General features: G+C 58.0%; 1 protein-coding gene across 1 annotated transcript; it reads right to left on the reverse strand.

Moving 5' to 3' along the window:
* Nucleotides 1–6,789: 6,789 nt before the first annotated feature.
* Nucleotides 6,790–23,946, reverse strand: LOC142004057 (sialic acid-binding Ig-like lectin 16). The gene is given in 15 exon segments (XM_074981478.1): nt 6,790–7,877; nt 8,840–8,963; nt 9,158–9,257; nt 9,388–9,690; nt 9,842–9,964; nt 9,967–9,996; nt 9,999–10,103; nt 10,231–10,296; nt 10,653–10,916; nt 18,729–18,782; nt 19,332–19,652; nt 20,274–20,693; nt 21,019–21,180; nt 22,595–22,737; nt 23,929–23,946. Coding segments are annotated over 13 exon segments (2,220 nt in total). The 5' UTR covers nt 21,155–21,180; nt 22,595–22,737; nt 23,929–23,946; the 3' UTR covers nt 6,790–7,703.
* Between the last annotated feature and the right edge of the window lie 4,005 nt (nt 23,947–27,951).

Below are 27,951 nucleotides of genomic sequence, written 5' to 3' on the forward strand. Positions count from 1 at the left end.
TTTCCCTGCTTCGGTTGCGTGTGTTTCCTGCTGTCCTGTAGAAACCCAAGGTGGGTGCCTCAGTTTCCCTAGGCACAGCATCAGTGCATAGTGGTGAGGGGAGTTGACGGGTGATGACTTCTCACAGGTGCAGTCGGGCTCCCTGCTGCTTGTAACCTAGGCGGCCAGGTGACACCTTTCCTCCCTGGGAAACAGGGTGAAGGAGGGAGGACGGGGCTGGCAGGTTGAGCTGGAACTGGGCTGTTGAGTGGGGCAGTCTCGTCTGGCTGGAGAGGGAGGAAGGGAGGCCAGGGCCCAGCTTGGGGACCCCTGTGGGCCCCTCTCCCCAAAAAGGATTGTACAGACAGCTTCTGGTTTCTGTGCAGACAGGGAAACCACGTAGCACCAACTTGTCACCTTATAACCCTTCTATTCTCCCTGCAGAATAAGAATCCCATCTGCCTGTGGATGGGGTGCAGGGGCTGGGGACCCTCAACACTTTGTAACACCAACACATACCCTCTATGGTCCCCTCCATCTCTGCAGCCCCCTCCAAGACCCCCCGTGTGCCCCCTTTTATCTAGCCATCCCCATTCACACCCTGGCATCAGCCCATCACATTCACCCCTCCCCGCAACTCATGAGTCTAATGCCCTAGCCAGCTCTGGCCATCAGCTCTTGGCTGGGTTTGACCCATTCCTGGAGTACCCAAAAGCCACCACGTGGCTCCCAGCTGCCCCTGCTGGCCTGGGGTCTGTGGGTTCTAACCCCAGGGTCCTCTGCCCCAGATCCAGATCCCGCACAGCTCGGAGGGGCGTCTTTCACAGGTGCGCAGAGCGTGGGGGTGGTCCCATCAGGGACATGTCCCCCACCGACTTATCCTCCCGCCCTTGTAGAAACCAGCCCAAGTGCTGGGTAAACTGAGTTACCGCCTGTCCCGGCCCTACAGCACAGCGCCCCCTAGTGCACCAGGGCCAGCCCTGAGAGGTGGGGAGAGCCCCACCCCCTGCAGCACAGCGCCCCCCTGTGGCCAGGGGGCGGCACTTACTTTTGGAGATGAGAACTGTCCCTTGTGATGTCCCTGTAAACACCCCTGGGGCACCCCTGCGACGCGCTGCCCCCTGCTGGGCATGCTGGGAAGCGCCAGAGGAATAATCCCTTTACCTCCATGCCTGTAACAACACCTCAGCGCGTTCTGAGGCTGGTTAGCGACGTCTACCCTGTCCCCACCGCGAGTGAGCTAATCACAATTAATAACTCTAATCATCCATCGCTCCAATAGCAAAAGTGCTGGGAACTTATTGGTGAACCACTACAATCATTCACCATCTATTGCTAAATTATAATGCATCAATTAATACTAAGCCATTGATATCAATGATACAGCAGTAACTTCAAATATATTAATTAACAATATTCTGATGCTAATTAATAACAATGGCCTATTGCTAAATTATAGTATATCAATAAGAACATCATTCCTTGCTAATTAATTACAATGATCTGTTACTCAACTATAGCATATGAATATTCTGTTATTAAGCACAGTGAGCTGGTACTAAGTTATAATTTATTAATAAGAATATTTAGTTGCTAAATTAGTCAATATTCTATACACTTATCTTTATAATCTTATAAATAAACCATAGTCCATTGCTAAATTTCTATAAGTAGTAATGATCTATAACTACGTTGTATTAAATACAAAGAACAATCTGTTGTGAAATTCGTTAACAATTATATATCGGTAATTACGCTAATTAATATCAGTAATCTACTGCAAAATTGCTATAATTAATAATGACCTATCACTAAGTTATAATATTAATTACTACAAACAAGCTGTTGTGAAATTAAACAACAATTATATACGGCTTATTATAATAATATAAATTAACTAATCACTATAGTCTGATATTCATTCATATTCCATTGGTAAGATTACTGTATTATTTGAAAGAAAATTATAATTGATAATACCTCTGATTAATAAAAATATAAGCTACATTCTAAAAATATTCAGTCACTCAAACCATTAAATTAATTGTTAGCAATCAAACTACAATTATTAATGTGGATGAACAGCACATCCATCTTTGTACCAATTAATGAGACTATCCATTAGCCTCCAAACCTATTCATTAGTCGCCTGTTCCATTCCTCACCTTGCGAAGGGAGTTATCAGTAAATACGATTTTTTGCCGTATTGTTGTAGCAGGTGGGTCTCAGGATACAGGAGAGGTGAGAGAGGTGAGGTAGGTGGGGAAGTGGATGTAGTTGTTATTCAGGCATAGAATGAAAAGCTCTGTGTAGCTTAAAAGCATGTCTCTTTCACCCACAAAAGTCAGTCCAGTCAGAGTTAGCTCCTCCCTCACCCACCTGGTCTCTAAAGGAATAAAATTAGCACCACTAATTAACACACGTCCAGCCATGCAGCCAAGATGCTGAAACCACTTCAAAACGCTGGCTCTGTCTCAGTGTGTTGCTTCTTTCCACCTGAGCAATTTAGCCAACTGTCAGGACCCCACAAATCATTTCCACACAGGAGACGTTGGGGTTTGGGTCCTGTGTGTCTTTGGCACAATCCTGTTTCTCTCGCAAGAATGGGGACGCAACTACCTTGTCCTCAACACGCCAGGGAAAAGCCACAGGAGAAGTTTCCTTCCTCGGAAAGCCAAGCCTGCTCGCAGATGGTACTTTGCCCTAAAAGATTCCCCTGGGCTTCTTCTCAGGCTCCTCTGGCTTGCGGCAGCCTTTCGGGGACCTGCTTTGTACTTCTGAGGCACATAGCTGCCTGCCAGACAAAGCCCCCATTTCATTTAGCACTGAGCGAAGGGGGGTTTCTTTGTTGTCTGAGTCAGGTTGGGGGCAAAGGCTGTTAACGCCCCTCAGCTACTGTTCTGTGTTTGTTTCCCCAGCAAAGACTCTGGGAACAATCCACATGCTCCAGCAGTACCACCAATCTACAGCTTAAGAAGTAAATAATCTTGAGTAAGGGGTAAGTAGCGAGGTGGTAAAGTTTGCGGATGTTACTAAACTGTTCAAAATAATCAAGACAAAGGCAGACTGTGAAGAACTTCAAAAAGATCTCACCCAACTGAGTGACTGGTCAACACAACGGCAAATGAAATGTAACGTGGGTAAGCGTCAAGTAATGCACTTTGGAAAAAATAACCCCGAGCACACATTCAATATGATGGGGGTAATTTAGCTATAACTAATCAGGAAAGAGATCTTGGGGTTATCGTGGATGGTTCTCTGAGAACATCCACGCGATGTGCAGCAGCAGTCAGAAAAGCAAATAGGATGTTAGGAATTATTCAAAAAAGGACAGAAAATGAGACAAGGAATATTTTTCCTGCCCCTTTAGAAAATCGTGGTACGCCCACGTTTTGAATACTGCGTACAGATGTGTCTCCTCACCTCAAAAGAGATATTTCAGCATTAGAAAAGGTTCAGAAAAGGGCAAGTAAAATGACGAGGGGTTTGAAAGGGTCCCATACGAGGAGAGGCTAAAGAGACTGGCACTTTTCGGTTTAGAAAAGAGGAGATTAGGGGATCTGACAGAGGTGTATAAAATCATGAGCGACGTGGAGAGGGAGAATAAAGGAACGTTATTTACTTGTTCCCATAATATGAGAACTAGAGGACACCAAGGCCATGTTTACATGAGCCCCTTCCTTTCGGAAGGGTCATGGCAACGAACGAGTTGGGAAGATGCTAATGAGGCGCTAACGAGGCCTATTTGGTTTTAGGAAGAAGGGGCTTTCGAAGTCCGGGGGGGTCCTTTCGAAAGGCCCCTTCTACGTGGGCGGTGCGTGATTCGAGAGCGCTGCTTTTGACTTGTGCAGCCCCCGTGACGCTAACGAGGCGCTGCATATTCATGGCAGCACCTCCTTAGCGTAGTCCCAACTTGCTCATTACCATGCCCCTTCTGAAAGGAGGGGGCTTCAGTCGACGTAGCCCAAATGGGTGGCCTGGGTTAGACTGAATGGGGCAGAGTTAAGGAGAGAGCAGGGCTCTGAGCTGAGCTGGCAGCAGAACCTGGCTCCCAGCATGGCGGGTGGAGCCGGAGCACCCAGCTTGGAGGGCAGGGCCTGAGAACCAGCAGGGAGGGCAGACCCCTGTGGGGAGAACTTCAGCCGCAGAGCCAGAGGGGCCAGAGAAGCAGCCCGGGAGCTGGGGAGGGGCTGGGGAGAAGGGTCCTGCCAGCCAGAGCCCCCGTCTCACCTGCAGCATCCCCACAGCACAGGCAGGCTGAGGAGGCCTGGGACCTGCCAGGAATAGCCTGCGATCTGCTCTGATAGCCCCGGGGCACCGTTTGTGAGCCCTCTGTGCCACAGGTCTGGGTGACGTGGGTGCCATGAGCTGGGGCCGTTTTTCCTTTTGAAAAACTGATCGTTTAATAAGTGGCATTTGCTTGAATGGCCTGTGATCCTCAGCGGGCAGGGAAACGTCCAGCGCAGAGAGAGCACCTTGGAGAGAGGACACCCAGCCCCTGCCCTAGGTGACCACAACAGGTTTTGGGGTGGAGCTTCCAGGAACCCTGGGCCCGACCTTATTGGGGTCACATGGACTCTGCTGCCAACGGGCGTGGAAGGGGAGCCCCGGGTCAGCAAGTCCGCTGGGTAAAGGAAGTGGGAGCAGGGCCTTGGCTCCTGTCGCTGGCCCATTTCACCAGGGTAGTGTAGAAGCCAGGAAAGTTTCCCTCAATAGCAGGACCATTCCCCACTTGCACGAGCTGGCACCCATCAGGGCTAACTTTTTGCTGTCTTTCAGGTCATTATAAAAGGCGCCGGTGAGCCAAGGACAGGACTCTGCAGGACCCCTGGGAAACACTTGCTGGTTCCTCGGTGAGTGACAGGAACCCCTGGAGACCTGGCAGGTGGGCAGGTTTGAATCGGGGCCTTGGTAATTTTATGTCCGCCTTGCTTTTGCGTGCGCCATGTTATGGGGTGGGCGCCGTATACCGCATCCCAGCCACGCCTTGACAAATGGCGCGAATGTGGGGCCGGAGGACCAGCAAGAGCCAGTGAGGGCTGGTGATTTGTATGGCAATAATGCTTTGGAAACCACAGCTGAGACTGGGACCGAACCCTGAGACAGAGCTCAGGGCCTTCACGTGCCAGACACTGCCCAGACACAGAGCCGGGCCCTGCCCCAGCTGGGATCGGTGCCCCATTTTACCAGGTGCTGCCCAGACACAGAGCCGGGCCCTGCCCCAGCTGGGATTGGTGCCCCGTTGTGCCAGGCACTGCCCAGCCCCAGCCAGGGACAGGCCCGGATGAGATCGGGGCCCCGTCGTGCCAGGCCTCCACTGAAACCACCTGCGATCAAGGAAAAGGCAGAAGTGAAAGCGACACAAATAAATCACGGTTGGTATTGGCCATTTACGAAAAAAGTAACAGTGCGAAACACCGAAACAGGAAAACCTCTATCACGTGCCCAGCCTGCACATGGAAGGTTACAGCCCGATGCTTCTGAATGCTGGATCTGGGCGAAACGCCTTACGGACAGCACCGTGCACATCTCAGGCACGCCGCTAGCAGCAGAGTGGAGGCGGAGAAGGAGGGCCGGTGGGGACTGGTTATTTGTATCGCAATCAATCTTCGGCAAGCACAGCTGAGGCTGGCACCAACCCTGAAACTGAGCTCAGGGCTCCTGCATGCCAGGTGCTGCCCCAGCTGGGATCAGAGATGGGCCCGGTTGTGCCCACCACTCCCCAGCCAGCCAGAGATAGGCCCTGCCTCAGGCAAGAATGGTGCCCCATTGGGCCAGGTGCTGCCCGGCCAGCCACCGACAGCCATCTGCCCGTAGGAGTTTATAACCTCAGTTGCCCAAGACAGCATTATTATCCCCATTTTAAAGGTGGGGATGCTGAGGCCAGGTAGCTACAGCGATAGGGATGACCTCACCTACAGCATGTTCAGTGGCATAGGGACCGGAACCAGGAAGCCCATCTACTTGGCCAATGCCTTAGCCCAAACCCAACCCTCTGCGGCTGCCAGCTGCTGTGCCTGAGCTCAAACATCCTGTCCACCCATGCCCCGAGTTTGTGAGGGCTGAGGGAGGGGAAAGAGAGACTCTAGCTGAGGGACAAGGGCGCCAATGAAGGGGAGGCAGTATCCCTCCTAAAGTTTGACCCCCAGGATTTCATACTTGAGGTCCACTTAAAGCTTATTCCCTCCCTCCTGAGGCAGCTCTCACTGGCGACGGAATTTGAGCAGCCATTGTCATTCGCCAACAACGTGCTGGGCAGGTCATGCAGTTTGGGCGTCTGATCAGCGCCTCCCACCACAGCTTCTGCTCCCCGAGTTGGAGGAAGGAGCGCCGCGGCCATCGGAAGCGATATGAGGATGGGCTGAAGTCACGCCTGGAAACCTGCAGCATCGGTGTCGACACTGGGGAGGAGGCCCAGGACTGTCCCCAGTGGCGAGGGTTATCTGTGAGGGGTTGGTGCAACCTGAGAGGTCCCTCCGCAGCACAGACAAGGAGAGGCGGAGAAGAAAAGAGGGTCAAAAACTGCCCCGCACCCTTCCAGCACCTGCCCCTCCTGTGCTGAGCTCTGCAGCTCCGGAATGGGCTTGGTCAGCCCTCAATGGGCTCACAACCATGAGGGTGACATGAAGACGGCCGACTCGCTGCTTGCAGCTTTGCCTTTGGAGCGGGGAGTTTTTACAAGGCTGCTCCTTCAAGTGACTGAGGGAGCTTTCCACCATGAAGAACACGACTCGGACACCTGCTTGTGGGATGGGGCTCGGGGTCCCCCAGGCTCTGCACCCCCCGTCCGCAGGCAGGAGTGACTCTCACTCAGCCGGAGAACAGCGGGTTTATTAGCCGACAGGACACAGCATCGTACAGAGGAGTCAGTGCAGCTGGCAGAGACAGCCAGTCCCATCCATGCTGGGGAGAGGAGGCCCCGAGGGGCCCCCAGAGCCGGGGCCTTGCCCCCTTCTTCGTCTCTCTGTCTCTCCCAGCCCAGACTCACTGCTTCCCGACTCCCAGTTCCAATTCAAACCCCTCAGGCTCCACCTCTTCCTCTGTCTCCAGTACAAAGGTGTCACCTGGTCACCAGGTTACCCTCAGCAGGAGCCCCGCACCCTCTGTGAGCCCCTCACACAGGTATCCCCCACTCCATCACAGCTTGAAAGACAGGAAAGGAGGAGGGTGGGGATGAGAGATGTGCTGCTGGGTTTGCTGCTGGGCCACTGCTGGAAAGGGGAATATCGGGAATCGTTAGGAAAGGAGGGGATAAGGAGACAGAAAAAATCCTCCTGCTGCTGCAGAAAGTGGCGGCCTGCCCACCTTTGCAATTGTGCCGCAGGGCTGGCTGCCCCGGCTCACGCCTGACGTAGGGATTTGGGAAAAGTACGGAAAGGGCAACAGCTCGGGTTTTGGTAAGGGGCATCCTGAGCCTGCCACGATGGGGGGCAGAGCGGGGGGAGAAAGCGAGAGCATGTGGGGGGAGACAGACACAGGCGTGTGCCAGCTGGGATGGGGGCCCCGGCGTGCTGGGGACCTGGCTGCAGAGGACTCTGGGAAGCCTCCCCACAGTGCAGGACCCAGCACCCTCAAGGCCTGGTTAGCTCCACCCCAAGTCTGGGACAGAGCAGGGAATTGCACCTCGATTGTCCACACCATTGTCTGTCCCTTGGCCAGACCCCTGGCTGCCCTTCTTCTCACGGATGGGCCGGAGATACCCGCCCAGGCCCGCAGCACCGGGGCTACTTCCGCCTGATCTCGGAATACTCGGACTCAGGGGCCGGCGGGGGCTCCCCTTCGGGGTGCTGCAGCTTGGTGAGGTCGATGGCAGCATAGTGCAGCTCCTCCGGCTCCCCGGGGCTCAGTGGGACGCCCTGGACACCTCTGCTCTGGCGGGCAGCTGGCAGCTTGTGATCCTGAGCGAGAAGCGAGGCGGAGACGCCGGGCTGAGGTTTGCAACCGCTCTGCTCAGCAGTTCGCACGGATCCCTCCCCCCACGCACACACATGTCTTGCACCAGGGGTGCTCGTGCGAGGCCTGGTGTGCTCATGCGAGGCGCACCATAGCACGCCGTACGGGGCGGTGTGCATCACACATCACGCGCAGGGCCTCCTCCCATGCAGCTCGCTGCAGCCCGCGGGCAGGGGACGGACGGGCTGGGTTTCCTGCACCGGGCGGGCAGGAGCTGCTCCCATGCAGCGTGGGGGGCACTGGCTCAGTGAATGCTCCCGCTGCGTTCCCTGCACCACCCGTGCCCAGCGAGAGGCAGGGGCTGTGAGCGCTGTAGGGGACGTGCATGTGGAACTCCAATGGCACTGAAACCACGGACCAAGTCTGTGCTCTACCGCCGAGGCTCAGCGCCAGCGGGCCTTCAGCTCATGTAGTCACAGGTTCAATCCCCCCTGCCGATGACCGAGGCCCATTGGTGTTACACGAGCATGATTTGATCCCCTGGATCTTGTGGCTGTATTGACTCTGCTGGTGCAATTTTTCAAGGCCCAGCAGCCCCGGTGCCCCCGCCCGGATGGATCACCCGCACCCGACGGCGCAGCAGGCGCTGCCGAAGGCGCTCGGTGCAGCCGGGAGACGCCCAGGCGTGGGCAGCGTTCCAGCCGCAGTCTAGGCCTGTGCATGGGGAACGCCTTCGCTGCATTTCCTGCCCGAGTGAGGCCCTGGGACGAGGGGCGTTGGCTGCAGGGGGAGCAGGCGCAGGCCGGTCAGGGAGCCAGGCTGGCGGCAGAGGTGTCTGTCCTGCCCTGGGCGTGCAGCGGGGGTGGGGTACCCTGGGGAAAGCCTGGGGCGGAGGGGGAGAAGGGGAGGGGCAGAGACGGGGGAGGGAGCCAGGAGGGCTTGGTCCCCACAGCCCCCAGGTACGTACCACGGGGAGGGGGGTGACGTTACAGTAGATCAGGCCGGGGATGTCGGCCGTGTGCTGCCCCTGGCTCCCGTTCGCCATCTGCCCGGTCTCAGCGCTGGGGGGCTCCGGCCCCCGGCCCCGTCGCCTGCAGGGAAATGGACCCAGACAGGTGCAGTTGGCTGGGGCAGGGGGCGGAAAGTGGGGCAGTGCTGGGGGTGGTCACAGCACAGGGGACTGGGACAGGCCAGGGAGAGGGGCTGGTGGACAGAGCTGGAGCAGCCCAGCCCAGGGGCGATGTCCGGGGGGTCTCAGCAGGCTCCTGGGGGGCATCAGACTCACCTGATCCTGATCACCCAGAGCCCAAGAAGGAAGAAGCCGAGGGCGACCCCCACTCCACAGGCCACACCGGCCCCCAGCAGCTTGCCAGAGCCCCCTGCATCTGCGAAAACACAGCACGGGGCACAGCTGGGAGAGGACCCAGGAGTCCTGGCTCCCAGCCCTCGCTCTGACCACTAGGTATCACTCCCCTCCCCGAGAGGGGACAGGACCCAGGCGTCCGACTGTCTCACCTCTCTGCAGGGGGCTGACTTCCAAGTGCAGTACATAGAGCCCGTGGGGGTTGGCTCCGAGGCAGAAGATCTGGGAGCCCCACTCCCCAGTCCCTGTCCAGTTCAGGGTGCTGACGGCCTCATCCCCCTGGGCCCAGGACCTGATCCGCAGGGCCCCCCATGAGCTGTTCCCCTCCAGGGGCTCCCCGTCCACCTGCCACTGGAGCCGGGGTGGGGGGCGGGAGCGCAGGGAGCAGCTGCAGCTAAGGCTGGGCCCCTTGCGCTGGCAGGACGAGTTCTGGCTGGTCCCTGGATGGGGTCTGTCTGGAGAGAGCAGGAGACACAGCGACAACTGTCAGAGAGACCTGGGGCAGGGAGTGCTCCAGGGAAACAGCTCTCACCCCACTTGCAGGGAGTCCCAGGGGAGCCCCGCTCACGCCCGGGGCCGGGAGTCCGGCGGGTTAACCCCACTCACACTCACCCAGCAGCTGGAAGCTCCCGTGGGCAGAGCTCACCGTGCTCTGGGCCTGGCACCCGCACAACCCCGAGTTCTCGGCCCTGACGTGGGGCAGCTCCGGCCGCAGCCAATTCTCCCCCGGGGGCGGGTGCCCTCCATGGCTCGGCCCCTCCCCAGCCCAGCGTGGCGGGGGGGCTGCTGGAGATGGAGCAGGGGAGCTGCAGGGACTCGCCCTCCCAGGCCAGGAGCCGGGAGTCGTTCGGCACCAGGGCACCAGGGGCTGGGGCCAGACACAACACGGAGCCGCTCGCACCCCGAGCCAGCCAGGGCTGCTGGGGGCTGGATCGGGGCCGGCACTGCCTGGAGGAGAAAGGCCCCGCGTCCTGGTCCCCAGCCCCCAACGATACCTTGGGACACTGGGGGGCTGCTGCTGCTTGTGCGGGAGCTGGAGATCTGCGGTGTCGCCTGCAGAGCTGGAACACCCATGACAACATATTAGATTGGAGAGAGCCCCCCCACTCCCTGCAGCCCAGAGTCCCCCACTGACCCCCCCAGCTCCCTGCAGCCCAGAGCCCCCCGCTGACCCTCCACCCTGCAGCCCAGAGCCCCCCACTGACCCTCCACCCTGCAGCGCAGAGCCCCCCCCTGCTCCCTGCAGCCCAGAGCCCCCCACTGCCTGCCCCGCTCCTTGCAGCCCAGAGCCCCCTCACTGACCCCCCCACTCTCTGCAGTGCAGAGCCCCACACTGACCCTCCCGCTCCCTGCAGCCCAGCACCCCCCACTCACCCCCACCCTGCTCTCTTTAGCCCGGCATCCCCCAGCTCCTTACTCTGCAGGTGCATGCGCAGGGCCCGGCTGGCAGAGCCGTGCAGATTCCTCGCCAAGCACTGATACTCCCCAGCGTCCCCAGGCCCGAGATTCCCCAGCTCCAGGCGCCCGGCCCTGCCCTGCCTGGGGTTCAGGGACTCGTTCCCCTTGGTCCAGCTCACGGTAGCCTCGGGGTGGCTCTTGGCCTCACAGCTCAGGCTCAGGGTGTCGCCCTCTTGGGCCTCCAGAGACAGGGTGTTGCCCTGAGCTCTCCATGCATTTGGCACTGCAAGAGATGAGCAGGCGGGTTGGGTCCCCCCAGAGATCCCGGTCCAGGAGTGGAGATGCAGCCACCTCTGGGGTGGGGCACCAGGGCTGGTCATACAGAGACCAGGTTCCCTGTAAGCGGAGCGGCTGGGCAGCCACACGGAAGAGAGTCAAGGGCTGCCCAGCTGATTAGCAGAGCCCCCGGCTGGCAGCGTGTTCCTACTGGTCGTGCACGTCCCATGGGCCTTGGTTTTCAGAACAAAATTTATTCCACACATGAATGGAAAGAAAAAAGCAGCGGGACCATGAATCACAGAGCACTAGAGCTGGAAGGGACCTCGAGAGGTCACCGAGTCCAGCCCCCTGCCCTCCCGGCAGGACCCAGCACCGTCTTGACCATCCCCATTGGATATGATCCAACCTGTTCTTAAATATCTCCAGTGCTGGAGAGTTACAACCTCCCCAACATCAGGGACTAAGGAGAATGGTTTTAATCCCTCCTCCTTGTAACCCCCTTTCAGATAGTGGAAAGCTGCTGGCAGGTCCCTCCTCAGCTTTCCCCTTTCTGAACTAAACAGACCCAATTCTATCCGTTATCCTCATCAGTCGCGTTCTCTCAGCGTTTCAGTTGCTCCTCCTGGGGACCTCCGATTTCTGCACATCCTTCCTAAAACGCGGTGCCCAGAAGTGGCCTCAATACTCCGACTGCGGCCTGATCACCGCAGAGTGGAGCAAAACGACTTCTCGTGTCTTGCCCACAACACTCCTGTTAATGCAGCCCAGGACCTGGTTGGCTTTTTTTTTTTGCAACAGCATCGAACGGTTCAACTCATGTTCAGCTTGTGGTCCACTCTGACCCTTTCGTCCACACACCTTCCCAGGCGGTCAGTTCTTGTTCTGCATGCGTGCAGCTGACTGTTCCTCCCTCAGGACAGCACTTCGCACTTGCCCTCGTTGAACGTCTTCCTGTTTTCCTCAGACCATTTCTCCAGTTTGTCTGGAATCTCTCCTGACTTCCATGACTTTTCAATGACAGCCAGTTGCTCTGACGCCTCCTCTATCAGCTCCTGCAGTATTCTAGGGTGCAGCTCGGCAGGCCCTGGTGACTTGCAGACATATAACTTTCCCAAGTGGCAGAGAGATGGCTGAGTTAGTCTGTATTCTGTCAAAACAAACCAGCAGTCATGTAGCACTTTAAAGACTAACAAAATAATTTACAGTCTTCCCCTGTCTTACGAGGGTCATTCGCTCCTGAAAAACCCTTCTTAGGGCGAATTCTCGTAAGTCAAAAACGTAATTACCATTAATTTCAATGTGAAAAAATTGTATGTGTTCCTGAGCCCCAAAATTTCCACCCATTTATGCTAAAACAACACCAAATCCCATTAAAATGAACACAATTACTTCAATAGTTAATATTAGTTATCATAACACAACCTAACGAGGCATTTTCCGTTCATTGAATACTCTATAATATGGCTGTTTACCTGCTTTCAGGGGGCTGTCCAAGGTGCAGAGACAGGGCTGCGAGGAGAACGGAAATTGAAGGGCGCCTGGGGGGGGCTCCAGGAAACCACCGCCAGGCGCTCTGGAGAGATGCACCAGGTGGGATGCAGCTGTGGGGCAGCTGTTGCCTGGTGCCATGGCCTTTCTCCCGCTGCAGGGCGGCTGCGTCCCCCTGAGGCGCGCGAAATCCAAATCAGTCCTCGTAAATGTGAAGAAATGCCTCATAAGTCGAAGTAGGGGGATTAAATGGAACTCCTTGTAAAGTCGAATTCTCGTAACCTGAATGGGTGTATCTTGGGGTACGACTGTATTAAGTGATGAGCTTTCTTGGGACAGACCCACTTCTTCAGATCACGGCCCTACCAGAACAGACTCCATAGCTAAAGCACAAAGGTCCAAAAATTGTTATCAAGGTTGACAAATCAGCTTTCTCAACCTTGATAATTTTTGGACCTCTGTGCTTTAGATACTGTCTCAACTAACATCATATATGCCATCATGTGCCAACAATGCCCACAGCCCATGTACATAGGGCAGGCTGCAAACCGTCTTCGACAAAGAATGAATGGACGCAAAACAGACATCAAAACACTCCTGACACACAAGCCTGTCGGCCAGCACTCTATTGGCGCGGCCGTTCTGTTGATGACCTGAAAGTCTGTGTTTTACGGAAAAGGAACGTTAACAATCGTTCACAGAGAGCATCCTCAGAACTGTTATTTGTATTCCAATTGGACACATTGACGCATGGTTTGAACCGGGACAGCAATTACCTGGCCCATTACACAGACTCTTTTACATTGTTTTAGCTAACTCTTAACTTCCCCACCCCACACCCCTCTCCTGCCGCCCCGCTGCTCTTCTGATTTCCAGCCTCGATAACAATTTTTCTGATTTGTCAACTTTGATAACAATTTTGGACCTCTATCTATTGAGTCTGTTCTGGTAGGGCTGTAGTTCTGAAGAAGTGGGTCTGTCCCACGATAGCTCATCGCCTAATAAATTATTTTGTTAGACTGTGTCTACAAGAGGCCCTTCCTTTCAAAAGGGGCATGTTAATGAGCAGGTTCGAAAGATGCTAATGAGGCGCTGCAATGAATATGCAGCGCCTCATTAGCATAATGGTGGCTGTGGCGATTCGGAAGTGCAGCTTTTCTAATCACGCACCGCCCGTGGAGACAGGACCTTCCGAAAGGACCCCCCTCAATTTTTGAAAGCCCCTTTTTCCAGATAGGTGTGGGGTGGGGAAGTTAAGAGTTAGATAAAACAATGTAAAAGAGTCCTTATAATGGGCCTCGTAATTGCTGTCCCAGTTCAAATCACATGTTAGTGTCTTCCAGATAGGAAGAAGGGCTTTTGAAAACTGGGGGGGTCCTTTCGGAAGGTCCCGTCTCCACGGGCGGTGTGCGATTCGAAAAGCCGCACTTTCAAATCGCCGCGGCCGCCATTATGTTAATGAGGCGCAGCATATTCATTGCAGCGCCTCATTAGCATCTTTCAAACCCTCTCATTAGCATGCCCCTTTCGAAAGGAAGGGGCTCAAGTGGACACAGCCCAACAAAATAATTTATTAGGTGATGAGCTAATTAGGTTATTTGGCGATGAGCTCATCTTTCGAACCTGCTCATTAGCATGTCCCTTTCGAAAGGAAGGGGCTTGTGTAGACACAGCCTTAATCCTTTAAGGCTACGTCTACACGTGCACCCAACTTCGAAATAGCTTATTTCGATGTTGCGACATCGAAATAGGCTATTTCGATGAATAACGTCTACACGTCCTCCAGGGCTGGCAACGTCGATGTTCAACTTCGACGTTGCTCAGCCCAACATCGAAATAGGCACAGCGAGGGAACGTCTACACGCCAAAGTAGCACACATCGAAATAAGGGAGCCAGGCACAGCTGCAGACAGGGTCACGGGGCGGACTCAACAGCAAGTCGCTCCCTTAAAGGGCCCCTCCCAGACACACTTTCATTAAACAGTGCAAGATACACAGAGCCAACAACTAGTTGCAGACCCTGTATATGCAGCACGGACCCCCAGCTGCAGCAGCAGCAGCCAGAAGCCCTGGGCTAAGGGCTGCTGCCCACGGTGACCACAGAGCCCCGCAAGGGCTGGAGAGAGAGTATCTCTCAACCCCCCAGCTGATGGCCGCCATGGAGGACCCCACTATTTCGATGTTGCGGGACGCGGATCGTCTACACGTCCCTTCTTCGATGTTGAACGTCGAAGTAGGGCGCTATTCCCATCCCCTCATGGGGTTAGCGACTTCGACGTCTCGCCGCCTAACGTCGATTTCAACTTCGAAATAGCGCCCAACACGTGTAGACGTGACGGGCGCTATTTCGAAGTTACTGCCGCTACTTCGAAGTAGCGTGCACGTGTAGACGCAGCTTAAGTGCGACATGACTGCTGGTTTGTTTTGATAACTTCTCAAAGTAATTCTGAACATTTTCCTTCCCTATTTAACTTCTTGCCTGACCCCACTCCCACTGGCACTCGCTACCTTCGGCTTCCAGTCTCCATCAACCTTCTTGGCAAAAACTGAAACAAAGAAATCCTGAAGTATCTCCGCCACTTCCACGTTTTCTGTTATTGTCTCTCCCTCTTCATCCAGCAAAGGGCCTAACCCGCCCCTGGTCTCCCTCTTCCATCCAACCTACTTGCAGAAAGTTTCCTTTTGTGTCTCCAGCTCGAGTGAGCTTGTTTTGCGCTTTCGCCTTTCTAACTTGGCCCCTCCGTCCCTGTGTTAGTTGTTTATGTTCCTCCTTTGTTCTTTGACCGAGGCTCTACATTTTATACAATTCCTTTTTGATTTTTAACTCATTCAAGATCTCCTGGTTCATTCAAGCTGCTCTGCTGCCGCTTGTCCCATCCTTCCTGCCCAGAAAGCAAATATTGCTCTTGCGCCCTTAGGAACGTCCCTTCGAAAAATTGCCGACTGTCTTCCTTTTTTTTCCTCTTGCTTTCCACGGGCCCTTACCTACCGGTGCTCCGAGTTTACTAAGTTGTCCTTCTTGTAGTGCATTGTCTTTAGTTTGCCGTTCTCTCTTCTCCCGCTCCTTAGAGCCATGAACTCTAGCACTGCATGATCACTTCCACCCAAACTGCCTTCCACCATCGAATTCTCAACCCGCCCCTCCTGGTTTGTTAACATAAAATCTAAATCAGCCCCACGCCCCCCACACCCCAGGAGCTTTCTGCACCCGCTGAAATAAAACAGTTGCCTCCAATGCATTCCAAGCAGGTGTTGGCTAATCTGGGCCTTGCTGTGCCCTTCTCCCAACAGATGCCTGGAGAGTTGAAGTCCCCCGTCACCACCAAGGTCTGGATGATTTTGGCTCATCTACCTCTTCTTCCCGGTGAGGTGCTCTTCAAGAGACCCCTTCCATGACATCAGTCCTGCTCTGTGCCTCTTTGAACCCTCCCCAGAGACTCTCACCTCAGCCTCCGCCCACGGACGCACATTTTTAATACGCTCATAGGTAACAGCTCGAAAGAGGGACCCTAAATTCCCATTCAAATACACATGAGAGTCTCTGATTGGTTCCTTGTGCTCCGGACTCAGGGAAGCAGCGGCAGCAGGTCGTGCGGCTTTGGAAAGGTGAGTGAACCTTGGCTTGCTGGGGGTTGGAGAGGGTTAGAGGCTGGGGCACTCTGGGGCCATGAGTGGGAGGGAGGGTTAAAACCTGCAGGCAGCTCCTGTGGAGGAGGTGGCGGCTGCTTGTTGCTCCCGGCTGCAGCAGAGGTACGAGGGCTGGGGGCGGTGCGCAGCGAGGTTCGGAAGGGGACGGGGTGGGAGGTTCGGAAGGGGACAGGGTGGGGGGGGTCGGAAAGGGAGGGGGTGGGAGGTTTGGAAGGGGACGGGGGGCGGTTCGGAAGTGGGGGTTGGTTCAGAAGGGGACGGGGTGGCCAGTTCGGAAAGGGAAGGGGGGGCGGTTCGATAGGGGAGGGGTGGGAGGTTCATAAGGGGATGGGGGGGCGGTTCGGTAGGGGAGGGGGCGGGAGGTTCATAAGGGGATGGGGGGGCGGTTCGGTAGGGGAGGGGTGGGAGGTTCATAAGGGGATGGGGGGGCGGTTCGGTAGGGGAGGGGGCGGGAGGTTCATAAGGGGATGGGGGGGCGGTTCGGTAGGGGAGGGGTGGGAGGTTCATAAGGGGATGGGGGGGCGGTTCGGTAGGGGAGGGGTGGGAGGTTCATAAGGGGATGGGGTGGGTGTTAGGAGCAGGCTGATCGGGGGTGAACGGGGAGCTGTGGCCTGGGGAAATGTTTGGACCGGGCGGGGCGGGGCGGGGCAGGGCTGCAGGTCATCCCGTGCCCCAGCTGGGGACCCCGCGGCCGGCTCGTCTGAGTGGGGGAAGTTCGCTCGGATAGTGAACGGTGGTCAGTAAACACATCGCTCGTTTTAGCGCATACGCGTAAGTAGCGTGGTCGTTAAACGAGGGACGAGTGTGTATGAGGCAGCAAGTCCCCCTTCCCCTGCCTGTCCTTCCTGACCAGCCTGTGTCCTTCTAGCGGTTCCCAGCCTTTTCCAGGCAGGGACCCATTCTGACAACCAGGACGACTTTGTGACCCAAGACAATTCAAAACCGGAGTGGGGGAGGCTCCACCCTGGGAAAAACACACCACCTCTGTCACCTGGGGGAGGGATGACTCAGTGGCTTGCGCACTGGCCTGCTAGACCCAGGGCTGAGAGTTCAATCCCTAAGGGCCCATTTAGGGGCCTGGGGTAAATGGGGTGGGGGCTGTACGCTCATCCCTGCTCTATGAGTACAATTGGTTCCCAACTCTGCACTTGGAGGTGAAAACTCCTGAGATGGACTTTAAATTCTCATTAAAATACAGGTGAAAGTCTCTGAGCGGCTCCCAGAGCTCAGCAAAGGAGCGGCCACAGGTGGTGCTGCTGCTTTTGAAAGGTAAGTGAGCCTGGGGTTGGACAGGGTTAAATGCAGGGGCAGTTTGGGGCCATGAGTGGGAGGGAGGGTTAAAACCTGGTGGCCGGTCGGGGGGTTCAGGCTGCTGAGGGTGGGTGCGTGGTCCAGCATAAGGGGTCAGGCTGCGGCAGGTTGGGGTTGTGGGGCCAGCAGAGGGTCAGACTAGGGCAGGTTGGAGCCCCAGGGAGGGGATTAGCCTTGTATTAGCAGGGGAGTTCACCTGTAGCGTGAACTAAGGTAAGTAAATGTGTCCCTTGTTAGCAAAGTACTCATTTAACAAGAGATGAGTGTATTTGATGACCTCCTGAAGTCCCTTCCAGCTCTCTGAGATGTGTATCTCCATATACCCTAACCCCTCTCAGCCTCAAACTGCCCCCCAGGTTTAAACCCCGCTCAGCTGGGGGGATGGCAGATGACAGCCAGCTGGGGTGTGGAGCTCTGACCAGCTTTCAGTTGCTCATGCTGCTGTCCTGCATTGCTCCTTTGCTGGGAGGCCACCAGCTCCTCCTGCCTTCCCCCACAGGCAGCTCCCAGCCCTGCCGCACTGCAATGGGGCTCAGTTGAATCAGTCTAAGGGCTGGATCCCTCCTGCCGGCTCTTAAACCAGTTGAGTTCCATGTCAGCACAGCAGGGCAGGGCCTGGGAGCTGGAGGAGTGAGCAGCAGGAGCCGCAAATGGCTCCTTTAAGAGCCACATGTGGCTCGGAGCCACCCAGGCGGCGACCCTGAGAAAATCTAATGGTGAGCCCTGTTTGGGTCCCAACCCATAGGTTGGGAATCCCTGTTCGCTACCACTATTCCAGTCATGTCTATTAGCCCACAGAGACCCCCTCACTGGGTGCTCTGGGGTAGGGCATGTGGGCAGGTTGTACCAGAACCCCCTGCCCGGTGCTGAGATGCAGCCGCCTCTGGGGTGGGGCACAGTCCTGGTACCTGGCCATGGCACAAGTCGCTGGGACAGAGATCACTCCCTGATCCATCTCCTCCCCGAGGTGCGGAGACAGAACCGGGCCGGCTCCTCCCACCACCCTCCCCACAGCCCTGCAGTTCCTCAGGTCCCTGCTCTGGGCACGAACCGGCCTGGCCATGGGCAACATGTGAATCTCCAGATGGAGGAGGCGAGTCCCTGGCTCAGCCCCTCCTGTCTGAGGGCTCACCCCTGCCAAAGTCCCCCTCCACCCCATGGCTGCTGGCCCCAGCGCTGACCCCAGCCCCAGCCCGGCCATGGGGTGGGACACAGGGGCTGGGGCAGAGCGGGGGTGGGGACAGCCGGGCCGGCTGGGGAGGCTTAGCCTGCCCTGGCCGCGGATACCCCAAGGTTCAGCCTGGTGCCCAAGCGTGGGCAGAGCTGAGCGAGGCGCTGCCTGGTCGCTGGGCGCTGCTCAGCCTCTCACCAGGGCGTCCGTTCCTGGTCAAGGTCCCGTTGATGTTGGGGGGCCCGGGTGGGTCTGCAACACAAATCACATGGGGGTCAGGGGCTGCACCGCCGGCGGGGGGGTTACTGGGGATCTGAACCTCCCCTGGCCCTTGCTGGCAGCTCAGCTGGGCTGGGAACGTCCTGCCATGGCGGGAGCCCCGGGGGTGGGACAGGAAGTGACAGATCCACCTGTGCCCGGCCAAGGGTTCAGACCAGGGATTTGCAGCAGCCAGACCTGCTGAGACCTGCGCAGATGGTCCCCTGCTGAGCATCCCCTGACCCGGCACAGAGTGTGTGGTGGGACAGCCCAGGGGGATTGGGAGAACCGGTGGGGGGGTAGTAAGGGGGGGCTGGAATTGCAGGGTGGGTCCAGCAGAGGAGGATTCTGGGAGAAGTGGGGGATGGACGGGAGGGGCTCTGTGGGAACAGGCTGAGGCTGTATGTTGTCAGGGCCAGGGCATTGGAATAGACAGGTGGGTCGGTGAGGGCTGGTGGGGAGGGCCAGGGCGGAGGTGGGGGTCAGTGTTGGGGGTAGGGCTGGAGGTGCTGGGTGGGGATGGGGGGAGCTGGGGTCACTCACAGGTGACTCGGAGCCGGATGGTTCTGCTGGTGGCCGGGCGTCCTGCTGAGACGTACGTGACGGTGCAGGTGAGGGTCTGGCCGTGGTCCCCCGCGGTGGGCGTGAAGCTGAGCGCGGAGCCGTGGGCCCAGGAGCCGTTCTCCAGCCAGGCTGAGACGTCCCTGGCTGTGTCATCGAACGGCCCCGTCCAGGTGACTCGGGGAGGGGTCCCAGAGCAGCGCCCAGGGGCCGTGCAGGTCACAGTCACCGGCTCCCCGGCCAGCAGCTCCCCTGGCAGCCCCCGCGCCGGAAAGGTCTGGATCTCTGGCTGCTCTGTCAGCCCTGAGACACGGGAAGAGGGTCAGTGGGGGACGCAGGGCCTGTGCCCCCTGAGCCAGGGATCTCCAGCCAGGGGTGTCTCCAGGATGTGCCAATGGGTCGAGTGGCAGCTGCTGGCCCGGGCCGGGCTGGGCTCCCTGCTCCAGGCTCTGCAGCCTCCGGGCTCCCAGCCCCACCCAGGCCCAGTGGGACGGAATCCGGGTCGGCCAAATGGGAGCGAGTGGCCCTGCAGCCCCTGAGCCGGTCACAGCCCCACTGGGACAGCCCTGCCCCTGTGCAGTGCCCGGAGCGGAGCCAGGCCCAGGCAAAGCCCAGCAGGGGCAGGAGCCGGGTGCGTGTGGGGCACACCCCAGCCCCCACCCCCGGGGCAGGAACTGACTGAACCCCTCCCCCCACAGCCACTGCCCCCAACTCCTCAGTGGGGGGGCACCAGGCCCTGGGCACTCACAGATGGGGCCTGAGCCCAAAATGTTGGGAACCACTGGACTGGGGCGTATGGGGGTAGCTGAGACCCGGCCCCAGGCAGGGACAGGCTCAGGGGCAGGGGCCTGTCCTCTCCAGGGGGCGCCGGCTCCTCCCCAGCCGCAGCGCAGGGCTCATTGCGGTCAGTGCAGCTCCACTCACCCAGCACAGAGAGCCGAGGCTCCGTGTAACCGAATGAGTAATACGGAGGGCGGGTACTGGAGCGGTAGTTGTATCTGAACTCTCCTCTCTCCACTCTAAGGAAATAGCTCCCCTCGTCCGTCCGTCGGGCGTCGCTGATTTGCAGGGAGCAGTCGCCGAGCGCTGGATCCCCAACCAGCCGGAACCGGCCCCGGGTCTCCTGCGACACCACCCGGCGGGGGTCACTGCTGGCCACGGGCGGATCAGAGCCCACCTGTGCCTCTCCCTTGTACCAGTGCCTGTAGAGCTGTGACCCGGGATTCTCTCGGTCGTACTTCTCTGGGTACCGGAAGGTGCAGGGGAGGCGAACGCAGAGCCCCTCCTGCACCGACACCGCCTGCGGCACCCACAGGGAATAACCGGGCTCCTGGGACAGGGACCCTGCAGGGGCACAGAGAGAAACCAGGACCATAGAGAGCAGAGACCAGCCCTGCGCTGCTCCCCCAGCTCTGCCGGTGCCCCTCACTCCCGACCCGCAGCCCCAGGCCTGGCTCCTCACCGAATCTCCAGCAGTTCAGTTTCCCTCCATCCCCTGAGCCCCCTCCCTGCTCCCTGTCACTCAGCCGCCTGTTCGGACCCTGGGACCCCTCCCGTCCCGCCTTCCCCTCCCCCTCTGGCCGGTCTCCCTTCCCGGCCCTGGGACAGACCTGGCCCTGCTTAGCACAGCTTCTCCCTCCCCCCACCGGGGCTGCAGGCGCTTCCTTACCCCTCCAGAGCAGGGCGAGGATCAGGGCCCTCAGTGTGGCCACAGCGGGGGCAGGACCCCCTGCCCTCTCGGGGGGGCCCTGAGCCGGGATCTCCCAGTCCCTGGGGTCCTGCTGCGGTGGCCGGGCTGTGCCCATGGCTGGGGCGTGCGGCTGGCCCAGACCTAGGGATGGACAGGGGTGGGCAGTGTGAGAGGGGAGGCGGTTTGGGGGCACACGTCTGCCCTGGGGCCGAGCTCTGCGAGGGGCTGTTGCAGGGCGGTGACCCCCAATCCCCACACCGTCCCCAGGATCCTGGGGTAAAAAATGCTGAATTTGGGAAAACGCTGAGATTTTCTCTGCAACATGTGAGCTGGGCCAGACCCGGCGAGGCGGTGGGGGAGGCTGGTGGCTGGCTGAGTTCATGAGTCATGAAAAAAATCTCAGCTTTTTTCACCAAAATCAGCATTTTTTACCCCACAGTCTCTGGGGACCATCTGGGGATGTGAGGGTCACTGCTCTGCCAGCAGCTCCTGGCAGAGCCTGACCGTACTGATGGGCTCCAAGCTCTGGATTGGGCTCAGGCTCTGAGGCGTAGTGGGGGGTGAGGATTTTATTCCCTGGGCAGGTTGTGTGTGTTTCCTGTTGTCCGGCAGTAACTTGAGGTGTGTGCCTCGGTTTCCCTCGGCCCAGAGTCAGTGCACAGCGGCGAGGGGAGCATCGGTGTGATGTCTCACATGTAGGTCATGGCCCCCCCTGCTCTTTGTAACGTAGTCAAGGGGGGTGACCCCTTTCTTCCCCCGGGGACCGGACGGAGACGGGAGGATGGGTCTGGCAGGTTTGAATGGGCACTGGGCAGTGGGATGGGGCAGTCAGGTCTGGAGAGGGCAGAGGAGAGGCCAGGGCCCGGCTCGGGGACCCCTCTGCCTAAGATGGATTGTACTGGCAGCTCCTGGCTCCTGTGCGGCCACGTCTGTTCCATGCTGGGTCCCTGTCGCCGCAGAACCCCTCTGGGCTCCCTGCTGAGTGAGGCTGGGGGCTGGGCCACGGATGGGCCTGGTGACCCCACTCCCCAAGACCGGAGGAGGCTGGCTGCCCCAAGGCCCCGTCTAGCCCTGGGGCTGTGTGTGTCTGGGACGTGCTCAGGAATCCTGTGCTTTAATGGGACCATCACAGCCCTGTAATGTAGGAGGTTTCTCCAGGCTCTGCTGACAGCCACACCAGGGCAAATGGCTTAGAGCTACTCACAGCCCCAGACTGGAGTCCTCCACTACCAGGCACCAAACCCACCCCACAGAGCACGGCTGTCCCCTCACTGGCAGCCAGAGTCACCCAGCAATCCCCTTGGCACTCCAGCTTCCCCAGGCCACAGCCAGTAACCGCCTCGCACAGGGGAGAGGTCATAAGACCCCATCACACCAAATCCAAACAGGGTCTCCCAGTCCCCGAGGAGCAGCCACGTCCCCAGGGCTGTGAAACCCTTGGATCTCACCCAAAGAGTCACTGGGCCTGGGCGTTAGACTCTAACACCTACAGGTTGAGTAATAAAAAGAAGGAAAAGATTGAGAGTAAAAGTTTTGAAGCGATCAAATTACACACCCAAGTCACGAGGTTCTGCGTGGAGGCCGCAGCAGATGGAATAAGCGGGTGTCTTAAAAGTCTCTGGAGTTTATCCTTTGTTAGGATGGGGCAGGGACCCTTCCAGGCTCTGTTGCTAGCAGAGATGCTCCTGCAGTGATGAGCTAGATTGAAGACAAGATGAGGAACCTCAGGCTCCCTTGTCTGCCCCTGCCCATGTCCAGGGAGCTCCTCCGAGATGGAGCCTGGCACCTGGGCAGGTCACCTGTCCATGGCCTTCTTTGGCCAACCAGCCATTGCCTGTCCCCTGGGCTATACGTCCACAGCCAGATCCCTCAGCTGGGGGCTGGTGTCAAATACAGCTTCAGCTGCCCAGGAGCCCTCTCACCCGTGGTCACCGTGTCTCCGACCGGGGTCTCCCAGAAACAGAAATTTCAGCTCCAGGTACTTGTAACTCCAGAGGTAAAACTGACACAGACAGAGAAGCACAACCCCGGCCAGCAACCCACCGCTTTCCACAGACGCGGCGCTTGGCCCATTGGGCACAAGGTTGGAAGCAAACCTGGGACAGCGGCTGCAGCCGTGTTCTGCCCACTCATCTTAAACCCAAATCACGGCGGACCCCGGAGTTTGCTGGCAGCTCCCTGGTGTCTGTGTTGTGGAGGGTGCATGGTGGTGGAGCCCCAGGCCTGGGCGCAGGTCAGGTGGGACGGACACTGGCTGAGCTGTGGTGATGAAGCCCAGGGGAGGCACAGGCGAGGGGCCTGTGGGCACCCCAGCCTGTGCAGAGCATCCCTTTCTCACCCCTCTGTCCCTGCAGGGCTTGTGATCTGGGAGGGCACCAAACGCAGGACCTCAAAAGCAGAAGTTTGCACTGATGTGCTTGGAGGTGGGGCGGAGAGGGAGACGCTGTCTCAGAAACCCCTGTGCCAGCGTCTGGCCACCTTCCCCTCTTGGCTGCTCGCGGCCTCCCTGCAACAGAGCAGGCTGCAGCTCGCTTGTGGGGCAGGAAATAGGACCCGAGTGTCCTGGCTCTGAGCCCCCTCTCCTCCCTGGGCTGGGTCAACCCAGGAGTCCTGCTTCCATCCCCAACTCGAACCCACACAACCCTGCTGCCCTCCCAGAGCCAGGGCCAGAACCCTGGAGTCCTGGCTCTGAACACCGCGCACCCTCCCGCTCTAACCATTATACACCACTCCTTTCCCCTAGCTGGGAGCGAACCAGAAAGCTGCTCCCAGCCCCCACCCCAACTCTTAACCCTTTATTGCTGCTGTGCCAGTAACACAATAATGTTTTAACCCCAGCAGCTCACACCTTCTGCAGTCCTGTACATGCTGCAGACACCAGTCACTCACCCCACGCTGAGATGCGGCCACCTCTGGGCCAGAGCAGCTGGGAACAGCACGGTGGAACAGTGGGTGCGGGGTTAGGACGTCTGGCGAATGGCGAATCCAGCAGGGCGCACGGGTGGGTCTGTAGCTGTGACTGGTCGGGAGCAGGCGCGTATGTCTGGGCAGGACTGGGGAGAGCTGGGAGACTGCAGGGCAGAAGGGGAAGTGGAGGCGTGACTCTCGCCCAGAACGTGATGCACAATGCGGTTCCAGTGGTTGGAGATTTCAATGCCACCAAATTGACAGACTGTGACAGACACAGGCCAGCTGCCCCGCTCGGCCGGCTTCCGCCCCCCGGCGACTGGGACTGGCTGTGACAGGGGATGGGGCCTTTCCCCTCCAGGGGGCGCCAGCTCTGACCTGCTGCAGGGGTTCAGACTGGCTGGCTCTGGGGTGGAACTGGGTGGCTTGGGGTAGGAATGGGACCTGGTGCCTCTCACCCTGTCCCCTCCCAGGGGCTCTCAGCAGGGGAGACGTCAGCAGATCAGAGCCGGTCCACTGAGCACAGACGTTTGTTTCTCTCTTTCAGTTCCTCAAAGGCCTCCCAGGTCCTGGATCACTGAGTCTGGGGACCCCTCTGTGATGTGCCTCGCTCAGTTGGCTCACGAGAGGCATCTTGGCTCCCTGGCTGGCCACAGGCCCCGTCCATCACCCTCAGAGCTGAGATGCAGCTGATTCTGGCCTGTGGCATGGTGGGGGAGCTTCTTACCTAGTGACCTCTCAGTGGTGCTGATATGCGGCTGCCTCTGGGGTGGGATGGGGGCTGTTCATACAAGGCCAGCTTGACAGAGATGAGCTGCACAAGGGTTTGGGAAGCACCTGAAACTAACAGACAAGCAGCGCCCCTAGGACACTGGGGCTGTCACACAGTGGGGTGCACATGGGAGGGCGTGGTCCTGCGTGGGGGGGTCAGGGGGTCGGTTACCATATGGGAGAGGGGACTGGCCCCAAAGCAGGGAGTGGCTCTCACAGGCGCTGGGGCTCAGACCAAAGTGGCAGGCGTTGCCTGCCCTGGCTGCGAGAGGAGCTGGGCCCCACTGGGCGTGGGCAGACCTCAGGGCAGAGTGGGGCAGCCCAGGATGGGGAGCAGCTGGGTGTGTGCTGCTAGCCACGGCCAGGCCGGGTTCCATCACCAGCCAGCCCGAGTGGGCCCAGCTCACCCTGCCCAGTAGGGACAAAGGCAACTAAAAAACGAATCAAACCCAGAGCCTGGGTCATCCCTGTCTCAGCTGTCCAGGCCTCCTGGATGCACCGCTGGCAAGGAGCTCGTGCCGTCGCGGAGGAGCAGACGCACACGGTAACACGGGCACTGAGGGACAATTCTCAGTCCGTAGGAAATGCTTAAACACTCCTAACAAGCAGCCGGCGCCCCAGAGTGCAGCGGCTGGAACTCAGCGCCGGGCGCAGCGACTGGGCTGGGAACCTTGGACCCCACTAGCCCGGAGGAACAGGAGGACCGAATGACAGCCAGAGCCCAGCGAAAGGGAAGTTCACAAGACGGTGCGGCTGGAAGCGAAGTCCAGCGTGAAGCCTGGGAGCTCCACCGCTGAGCGGCCTGGGGGGTTCCTGGCGGAGAGATGGGGGACAGCTGGGGAGTGGCTGGCGGTGGGGACCAGCTCCTTCCTCCCCTGCCGGCTGCTGGAGCTCCTCATGGCAAGGGCTGGGCTGCCCGGCGTCACCAAGGTCAGGTCTCTCCGGTCGGGCGGGCGCACAGACCACGTTGGCTGGCCAGGGAGGTTGGGCTGGAGCTGGGCTTCCTGCCGGGTGGGCAGGTCCCTGCTCCACGCCTGGAGGTTTTGTTCAAACGGTTCTTGTTTCCGACGACTCTTCCCATATTGTAAATTAAACCCTAAGATGCTGAACTGTCTTTGGAACCGCACCTGGTGCATACGACGCATGTTCCTCACCCTCCCCTCTGACAGGGCCCCTGGAAGGAGGGCCTGGGTCTGCTCCCTGAGCCCCAGCTGCCTGCCCATCAGTCAGAGCCCCGGCAGCCTGCAGCTTCCACCCTGTGAAGAGGCGCTGGACGGACATAGCAGCAAAGGCATCTCAAACCTCCCTGGCTGGCTGGGAGGGGAAACTGAGGCACGCTGCTTCAGGGCCTTTGTGGCTGAGGGTGAAGACCCCGACACGGCTAGCTGCGTTCGGGGGTGGGGCAGCTTCACCCCGAAACGTTGTCAGGCCAGGGGACAGGACGTTCAGGAAAACACCTGGGAATGACTCCCATGGGAGCCTCGTCCTCTTCACAGTCACTCTCGAAGGTGCTGGGTAAGGGTAGATTAGCCCCACAATGCCCACTGCCTGTGTTGGGTAGTGGATGTGGCCTTGCACTTTCTTCTTGCCCTGGGCCCATGTCATAGTCCCCCTCAGAAGGGGCACCAACCAATTCTCCCACAGGCAGTAGGAGATTTCTATGTACTGTCTTCATTGGCCCTAATCCACTCTCAGGTTTAATCTTGTAGACAGGCAGGTCCCTAAGTCTTTCCACCACCAGGTAGGGTGTTGCCTTCCATCTATCGGCAATCTCGTGTTTGCCAGCAACCCCTAGATTCCGCAGCAGAACTCTGTCCCCAGGTTGGAGCTCCTGCAGGCGCACTCCTGCATCCTACCGGTGTTTGTTACGATCTGTGCTCTTGCGGGCAGCTGCTGTAGCCAAGTGGTGGCATCCAGCAGCTTTTCCCTTAGTCAGGAAACATACAGTAGATGCATCTCATTGCTTTCCCCATCCTCTGACACCCCAAAGCATAGGTCTATGGGTAGTCTGGGTTCCCACCCAAGCATCAGCAAGTACGGGGTGGCTTCGGTAGTGTCGTTCTTGGTGGCAGTGTAGGCATGCACCAAAAGGCAACATGTTGACTCCAGGTTGCCTTCTGCTCCGGGCTCAGCGTCTCCAGCATGTCCAATAGAGTTCAGTGAAATCGTTCTGGCGTAGGGTCACCTTGTGGGTGGTCAGGGGTTGGCCTGGCCTTTTTGATTCCTGCCACCTGCAGCACCTCCTTTGGGAGGCGACTCTCGAAGTCTCACCCCTGGTCAGAGTGTATCCGAGGTGGGAGTCCAAACGCTGAAAAGTGCTTTTCCCACAATACTCGTGCTACGGTGGTGGCTTTCTGGTCACGTGTGGGGTAGGCCTGAGCGTACCGGGTATAGTGGTCGGTCACCACTAAGATGTTTCCAATATTCTTCCTAACTGGTTCTAAAGACAAGAAATCGACGCAGCCCCGCTCCAAGGGTTTGCTGGTCCTGATGTTCTGCACATAGGCTGCTCTAATGGGCAGTTTTCCATTGAACACATTGAGCACACATCTCACATTTCCTGTGTACATCCTCGGCCATCCGGGGCCAATAGAACCTATTGCAGATAAGCTCAAGGGTTCCTTCCATACCCCAATGCCCAAAATCACTGTGCAGGGCCCTCATGGCCAGGGCTCTGTACTCGGTTGGCAGTACCAGTTGTGTTTGTCGATTTTGCAATGGATCTACTGTGACCTGGTGCAACACGCCTTGTATCAGGCTCAGTTTGTTCCACTCTCTCAATAGTAGTTTGCTTCCAGGAGTGGAGGGAACGATGGTTGCAGGGTTTTGCCCCCCTCTTTTTGCAAGTAGGGGGTCACGGATGTCAGCATCATGCAATTGGGCTTTTTGCCAGTCCGCAGCACTGAGCCTGGGCAATGGAGATCGGTCCAATGCAACATAGTTCACAGAGGCTGATGGCACGCTCTCGGGTGGTAAACCCAGAGTTTCAGCAATACAGCTCTCAGGGGCCTGGGACTTGTGATAATTTCCACTGCAAATGGCTCTCGCTCCAGCTAAAGGAATCTCAGCAGTTTCTGATGGCTGTGGGCACCGTGACAATGCATCTGTATTGATGTTGCTTCTCCCAGATTGGTACCGTATGCCAAACTCATAGCTGGCCAAGGCAACCACCCAGCTCTGCCCAGTTGCGTCCAGCTTAGCACCGGTCAACACATACGTCAGTGGATTGTTGTC

The sequence above is a fragment of the Carettochelys insculpta genome, chromosome 30, assembly GCF_033958435.1.
Source record: "Carettochelys insculpta isolate YL-2023 chromosome 30, ASM3395843v1, whole genome shotgun sequence".
Taxonomy (NCBI): domain Eukaryota; kingdom Metazoa; phylum Chordata; order Testudines; family Carettochelyidae; genus Carettochelys; species Carettochelys insculpta.